This window comes from Corvus hawaiiensis, chromosome 19, assembly GCF_020740725.1.
Source record: "Corvus hawaiiensis isolate bCorHaw1 chromosome 19, bCorHaw1.pri.cur, whole genome shotgun sequence".
Lineage (NCBI taxonomy): Eukaryota > Metazoa > Chordata > Aves > Passeriformes > Corvidae > Corvus > Corvus hawaiiensis.
In genome coordinates, this window is record NC_063231.1 from 12,061,086 (window position 1) to 12,068,901 (window position 7,816).

At 65.3% G+C, this 7,816-nt stretch overlaps 1 protein-coding gene across 1 annotated transcript; it reads left to right on the forward strand.

The window, feature by feature from the left end:
- Positions 1-248: 248 nt before the first annotated feature.
- Positions 249-7,422, forward strand: LOC125335998 (TBC1 domain family member 24-like). Its single transcript, XM_048324068.1, has 7 exons — positions 249-460; positions 2,069-3,104; positions 3,384-3,542; positions 3,908-3,971; positions 4,940-5,035; positions 5,232-5,508; positions 6,314-7,422. The coding sequence occupies exons 1-7, from the start codon at positions 358-360 to the stop codon at positions 6,457-6,459; spliced, it is 1,881 nt and encodes a 626-aa protein (XP_048180025.1). The 5' UTR covers positions 249-357; the 3' UTR covers positions 6,460-7,422.
- The last annotated feature ends 394 nt before the right edge of the window (positions 7,423-7,816 follow it).

Consider the following 7,816-nt stretch of genomic DNA (forward strand, 5'->3'; position numbering starts at 1 on the left):
GTGCCGGGGGTTCCCTGCTCAAGGACGGGCCATGGCCGGAGCCCCGCAGCAGCTCCTGCCCCGGGCGCTGCGAAGGGAGCGAGCCCCGGGGCGGGAACGTGAAGGTTATCCTCGGGAAAAGAAAGGATTCATTCAGTGCTCGTGCTGCTGTTTGATGGTATCGCAGCCCACGGGGTGTTTACAGCCCCCCCCCCGCCCGGGCTCGGAGCGGAATTGGGGCAGGAAGGGGCGATGCGGGCGCGGAGCTGCTCCACCCCTCGCTGTATTTACCCCAAACAAAGCCCAGTGCCCTCACCTTAAAAGCGCGGGCAGGTGGCGGGGCCGGAGGGGGCCCGGCAGGGGTGGCCGAGCTGGCACATGCTGCAGGTGGGGCTCAGCCTGCCCCGCTGCCCCGGGGGCGCGGCCGGCGCCTTCCCCATGGCCGAGCCGGCCGCGGGCGAGGACGCGGGCACCGGGCGAGGTGAGTGCGCCGAGCGGGACCCGCCCGTGCCGGGACCCGGCCGGCAGAGCGGAGGGGCTGGGGCAGACCCAAATTCCTGCCCCGAGCCCCCCGGCTCGTCCCGGGGCGGGCAGAGCGGGAGCCTCCATTCAGCACCCGGGGCCGGGGCGCCGGCGGTCGGGCGGGCTCGGGCTGATGCTCCTCGGTACCCGGGCAGGGCAGCACCCTGGGGAGGGGACGAGGTGAATTTGGGGATCGTGGGGTGCAAACAGCCCCTGACACCCCCGGTGTTGGTTCTGTGGCCAGGAGCCCCCGTGACCGTGCTCGGGTCAGGCTGTGCCCAGGGCAGGGAATGGGGCCGAGCAGCCCCGGATCCAACAGCTCCTGCCCTGAGCCAGACTGAGCCCGATCCTGCTGACCTTGGGCAAGCGCCCAAGTGAGCTGGAGAGCGAGAGCCGGAGCCGGAGCCAGCCCGGGCGTCAGGACCGTCCCGATGCGGCACCGCGTGCTGTCCCCCCGTGTCCCCTTGGCTCAGTGCGAATCCATCCTTGGCTCCCCCGGCAACTGAGCGCATCCACGATAAAAACATCCCAGAGTTAATGAGTGCGCTAATTGCCTTTATCCCTGCCCGATAATCTGTGCCCAGCAGAGCTCCCCCACGCGGGGACGGCTCCCGTGTCCCTGCAGGGTTTGGATGGAGCTCTCCGGCAGCCCCGGGGAAATGCCGCTCCCGTCTCTCTAGGAGGAGCTCAGACCCTGCTCTTCCGAGCGCCGGGCTGGCGGCTGCCCGAGCCCCGCCACGGGGCTGTGAGCGGGAGCCTCCCCCGAGGGTCCCCTGCTGTCCCCAGGGGGCTTTAAGGGGCTCAGCAGCCCCCGCTGCGGTTCCCGGACAGGGTCCCTCCAGTGCACGGGGGCACGTGGGGAACGGGGACCCTCTGCCCCCACAGACCGGCCCCGCACCCCCGGCGAGCCCCTCGGCTGCAGCAGCTTCTGCTCCCTCCTCCTCTGACACCCGAGGGGCCGGAGGGGCCGGGAGACTTCGGCAGGAGGCACAAGAGGAGGGCAAACACCCGAGGGCGGCTTTGCCCGCTCTGCTGGGCTCAGAGCAGCCTGCTCTGGGCTGCCAGACGCGGACAGGACCCTCCTGCCCCGTGCTGTCCTTAGGAGGGGACACGATGGAAATGGTCCCTCTCAGCCTCAGCATCGCTTGGGACCCCCCTGCCCGTGGGGTCCCTCCTCATCCCTGCAGAGCTGGGCTGGGACAGGGCTGCTCGTCCTCCTCGGAGGTGTGACAATGTCCCACGGTCATCCCTGGGGCACAGGGACCGTGTCCCTGCCCTCTGCACCTCCCTCTCGGCAGGTCACAGGCTGGGAAGTCCGTAGCTTTGGGAGGGGTGAAAAGCCCCTCACAGTGTGAGAAGAAACCCTGACACCCGTTTGGGACCTGGCCCCACACTCCACCAGGGCCCTGAGCTGACGGGAGCGGGCAAAGCCCAGAACCCTTCCCTTTGCAGGGGAGAATAAAGAAATCCAGGACGTGGCCGTGAGACTTCAGAGCGCCCTCAGCCAGGGTGAAACGCTGTTGGTGGGGCGGTGAAAGGTGTTCAATAAAAGGTCTTTGTCCTACAGAGGCGCCGGGCTCGTGCCCAGTCACCATCGTGGTCACGTCCGAGGCTGACACCTGGGACATCGACACCTCGTCCTGCCTGGGCTGTGGGCAGTTCGTGGATTGGGACAAGATGCCGGAGCCGCAGCAGCCGGCGCAGATCCCGCGGGACGTCCTGAGCAGGCCCCCGAAGGAGCTGAAGAGGCTGGCGAGGGAAGGCTGCTGGGCCGGGAGCCACGCGGGCCGGGCCCGGCTCTACCCCCGGCTCATCCAGCAGGTCTCCTGCCGCCTCGTCACCCCCGACGCGCTCGTGTACAGGGACGTGGCCGGCCGGCTCTTCGGGAAGCCCAGCGTGAGCTCCCACCCTCTGCCCGAGTTCCTGGAGGGCTGCCCCATGCCCACCTACTGCCTCAGCCCGCACGGGGTCACCGCCCTGAAGAAGATCCTCATCTGTGTGGGCGCCCTGTTCCCCGACATCACCCACAGCCCCCTCCTGCCGGCCCTGGCGGCGCTGCTGCTGCACTACAGCGAGGACGAGGCCCAGTGCTTCGAGAGCGTCTCGCGCCTCATCGCCAGCAACGCTCCCCACGCCGGCTACATCGACCAGTCCTTCCTGGCCCACCAGGCCTCCTGCATGACCTTCGGGGACCTGGCCAACAAGCACTGCCCGGCAGCTCACAAGCTCATAGCCGGCGCCGCCGAGAACGTCCTCGAGGTCTACTCGGAGTGGCTGTCGTGGCTCTTTCCCGGGCTGCCCTTCGGCTACGCCGTGCGGGTGCTGGACGTGTTCCTGCTGGAGGGCCAGAAGGTCCTGTACCGCATCGCCCTGGCCCTGCTGAAGCAGTTCCGGCTCTCGGTGACCCCGGCCGGGCTGCAGGGCTCCGACATCAAGGCAGAACTGCAGGCTTTCGTCAGGAACATCGCCAAGCACGTGACCGTCGACAAACTCCTGGAGAGAGCCTTTGGCATCCGGCTGTTCTCCCGCAAGGAGATCTGGCTTCTCCAGATGGCCAACAGGAAGGCGCTGATGGAGAGGGGCATCACCGTGGTGCAGAGCAGGTGAGGAGAGCTCTGCGTTCCCCGGCCCTGGGGCTGAGCTGACAAAATGTGAGCCCCCGTGGAGAACACCCGGGGGGAGCTCCAGGCACCTCCCGCAGCTGTGGCTGTGCTGGGCCCTCCCAGCCCCTCGGGGGACCCTGTCAGGGGTCACGGCACAGCCGGAGCCGGGGATGTCGGCAGAGAGCTCGCGGTGCAAAGAGCAGGACAAGCCCCGCTGCAGGGGCTGTGCCCCGAAGAGCAGAGGGGCCCCAGCCCGGCCTGATGTCCCTCCCCTCGCAGGCCGTCCTTCCACCTGGCCGTGGACATGCAGAACTTCAGCTCCAGCACTGTCACGGCGCAGGAGATGCGCCTCGTCTGGTCCTGGATCCCCGAGCGCTTCTCCCTCTTCCCCCCGCTGCTGCTCTTCTCCACCTCCGAGCACGGCTGCAGCCTGCAGAGGTGAAGCCTCCGCTGCCCCACGGGGCCGGGCCGGGCGGGTCGGGCGTGCGGGGAAAGCCGGGCAGGGCTTGGTGCTGGAGACAGCAGCAAACACAGTGACCAGGGCACATCCAGGGGCTGCTGGGGACCCTCCCGGGCTCGATTCAGGGTCCTGAGTGGGGCTTAGGGGAGAGGGCAGAGGCTGGGCCAGATGGCCACCGACACCTGGGCACCGCCCGGGGCACACGGGGCCGTGGATGTGCCACGCAGGGATGTCCCCGTGTGCCACACTGTGCCAGGCACGCTGTGAGCGCCCAGGGACAGCCAGCACACCCTGCCCAGGGCTCCAGCTGCCCCCAGCCTGACCCCCGTGTCCATCTCTGCAGGTTCTACACGTGCTGTGAAGGCTACGAACCCACGGTGCTGCTCATCAAAACCACCGAGGGGGAGGTGAGCATGTCCCAGGCAGGGCTGGGAAGGGGACGGGGTGGGTGACCCTACTGGCCCCTCTTGGAGCAGCCACGGGCTGTGTGGTCCCTGTCCTGCCCTGCCCCGGGTCTGTCCCAGCTCCCAGGACAGAACAAACTGCACCTCTGGCCCCCAGGACACACCTCAGCCGGGGTGCCGGGGCAAACGGGAGGAGTGGGTGAGAGGGAGAGAGGCCCCGAGTGAGACTTTAATTGCAAATACAGACTGATTCATGAATCCTTGCTGAGCTGACTCTCCTGAAGTCAGCAGATGCTTTGTCTGAGCCAGGACTTGCTTTCAGAGCACTAAAGGCAAGGTTCTCTCCCTGACTGCACGAGCAGCCGCACAAGGGAAATGGAGGAGAAATAAGGACAGTTCCTACTGAGGTAACTGCAAAGGCCCCTGAGCCAGGGCTCTTCCCCGGGACTCTGAGTGCCTCATAAACCCCTAATTTATCTCTCCACTCTTCATCCCACAGTGGAGGAAAATTCTGTGAATTGTTCAGGCCTCCCAAAGATTTACTGACCAACAGTGCTGATGTCCCAGGCCTGACACTTCAGTGGTGTGGAGATAAACACCTGCCACCCCCAGGGCCTCGTGCAGGCAAGGGAAGGTCCCTAGAAAACCTTGTTTGCTACAGGTTTTAGCTCCTGTTATCCCTCGGCTGTGCCAAGGACAGGCAGGAGTTCCCAGCCCTCGGCAGGGCCCCTCCAGCCATGGTCAGGTCAGGGGTGTCCGCAGCAGGGTCAGCCTTGGGCACTGGGCTGGGTGGGCTCAGTGCAGGGCACCAGGGATGGGCAGGATGGAGCTGGCACAGCAGGACTTGGCTCTGATTCCCGGGGGAAGGGGCAGAGCCCCTGCCCTGCTGAGCCCGGGGCCATGCCCGGCGCTCCCGGGGCTGCCTCTGCCCCCGGCCCATCCCCTGACGGCTCCCTGTGCTCTCTCCCAAGGTGTGTGGGGCGTTTCTCTCCTCCGACTGGAGCGAAAGGAAGAAGAGCGGTGCCACATCGGGCTTTTTTGGGACAGGGGAGTGCTTTGTGTTCACTGTAAGTCACGGTTTATGTCTGGCTCTGTCCCTTCACTACTGTCCTGCCAGGACGCCCTGTCCCTTCCCTGCCCCAGGCCCAGACCCGGACGCAGCACTTGGCCCCAGCCCCCTGAGCAGCAGCAGCACCTTCCCGCAGCGGTGGCGAGGTGCCCAGGGACAGGGACAGGGCTCACCGGGTGTGTCCCGCTGCCCAGGTGCGCCCCGAGGCAGAGAGGTACGAGTGGGTGCTCATCAAGAAGCCGGAGCTGGCCAAGGCCGTGCCGCGCTCCCGGCAGCGCTCGCCTTCCCCCGCTCCCGAATCCCGGCTCGGCTCCTCCCGGGACAGCCGCAGCTCCAGCCCCAACCACCTCGCCGTGCCCTCGCCGCAGAGGAGAGGCCGCCTGTCCCCGTTCCTGGCCATCAGGCACTTCCTCCTGCCCTCCAAAACTGCCTCCATGTTCATGTCCGGCTCCCGGGACGGGATCGTTATCGGTAGGGGGGGATCGGTATCGGTAGGGGGGGATCGGTATCGGTAAGGGGGGATCGGTATCGGTAAGGGGGAATCGGTATCGGTAAGGGGGGATCGGTATCGGTAAGGGGGGATCGGTATCGGTAAGGGGGGATCGGTATCGTTAAAGGATCGTTATCGGTAAGGGGGGATCGATATCGGTAAGGGGGAATCGATATCGGTAAGGAGGAATCAGTATCGGTAAGGGGGGATCGGTATCAGTAAGGGGGGATCGTTATCGGTAAGGGGGAATCGATATCGGTAAGGGGGGATCGGTATCGGTAACGGGGGATCGGTATCAGTAAAGGGGGATCAGTATCGGTAAGGGGGGATCGTTATCGGTAAGGGGGAATCGGTATCGGTAAGGGGGAATCGTTATCGGTAAGGGGGGATCGATATCGGTAAGGGGGGATCGGTATCGGTAAGGGGGAATCAGTATCGGTAAGGGGGGATCGTTATCGGTAAGGGGGATCGGTATCGGTAAGGGGGGATCGATATCGTTAAAGGGATCGGTATCGGTATCGTTAAAGGATCGTTATCGGTAAGGGGGCTCGCTATCAGTAACAGGGCCCTTATCGTTAAAGGGATCGGTATCGGTGACTCCCCAGGGTGGCACCCACCGCCCGCCGCTGCCCCGCTGGAAAGGCCCCGCTCCGGGTTAAACCCCGAGCTGCCTCCAGAGGCACAGAGCTCCCGGTTCGGGATATCGGGTTAAAGTCGGGGAGGAGAGGACAGCCCCCTCTTCCTGCAGCCAGGGAGCTCCTTCCGACCCTGCGCTCGCCCTTGCAGGTGGAGGGGGAGGCCAAGCCCTGTCCCTGGACGCCAGCCTGCTCCGGGGACACACGGAGCACTGCGAGACCTTCGACAACCCCCCGCTCTGCCAGGAGAACTTCCAGGTGCAGCTCTTGGAAGTGTGGGGCTTCCAGAGCGCGTAGTTCCCGTGGGGACACCCCTCGTGTGCCGCCCACGGGCACGGGGACCCCTCCCCGCGCTGGCCACTCCCGGCCGGGCTGTGGCCACCTCTGCGGCAGCTCCACTCTCCATCGTCCCCTCTGCGCTCCGATCACATCAGATCACATCAGATCAGATCAGATCAGCGCTCCCGGTGCCGTGGAGAGAGGGCGAGGCAGTGCCAGGACCGGGACTGCGGGCGCTGCCCCTGGGGACATTCGAGGTCCCCTCCCGCAGTTTAAACCCGGCCCACTGCACCCAGTCTGTCCCAGTTTGGGGTGCTGGAGGGGAGGCCAGCCAGTCTGGAGTTTCTCACACCCTCCTGGCCTGTCTGCAGTGTGAGGCTCAGCAAACCAGTGGCAGCACGGGCAGATTCTGTGGGAATTCTGAGCCCGGGCGAAACCCAACACCGAGCTCCAAAGCTCACCAGAAACACTCTCAGATCCGCTTCCCCCTGGCCCCAAGCCCAGCACAACCCTCCAAGCATCCACGGAGCTCTGCAGCCTCCGTGGGTATCCAGGACTGCCCGGGATCCACCAGCACCGGGAGAGACTCTTCCTGTCCCTGGCTGGAAGTGCTGCCCGGGGATGGCAAAGCCCTGCCCGGAGTTTGCAGGGCAGCGACAGCCCCGGGGGGACCCCACGTTTGGGGCTGAGCCCTTTGCTCTGTGCTGAGCCCAGGCGGGCGTGGGGCTGCAGGGCTGGCCACGGAGGAGATTCCCCAATGGGATCACCAGGATGGGCCATTCTAACGAGGAATGGGAACATTTGGTGTCGCTCTGTGAGGCACAGGAGGAGTGGAGGCCACGGGGAACGCTCTGGCTGCAGCAGGAGAACCTCTCCCACCCCAAACACACTTTCCCAGTGGGGTCACCTCCCATCCCACCCATCCCAGCTCTGCAGCCACTCGGGGCAGGAGCTGTGGCTGCCCCTGGATCCCTGGCAGTGTCCAAGGCCAGGCTGGACACTGGGGCTTGGAGCAGCCTGGGACAGTGGAAGGTGTCCCAAACCATTCCGTGATTCCATGATTTCCATGTGCCCAGTGCTGCCCCTGGTCAGAGCTGTCAGTGTTCACAGCAGTCCCTGCCCGAGCTCTGCTGAGCCTTTGCTGTGCTGAAAGGGACCCTGAAAGGGATTCTTTCTTCCTGCTCCTTATTCCATTGCTGAATAAAGTTCAAAACTCTTGGAGAATTAAAAAAAAAATCCAGCACAAAGACACGGTGGGGGAGCAGCGGGGCCGGGAGGCAGAGGGAATGTGTGATAGGGTATAAAGAGATCTGTGTCCTGCTCTCACTTCCCTGCAGAGGGTCAGCACCCCAAACCCTCACCCTACGGCCCCACA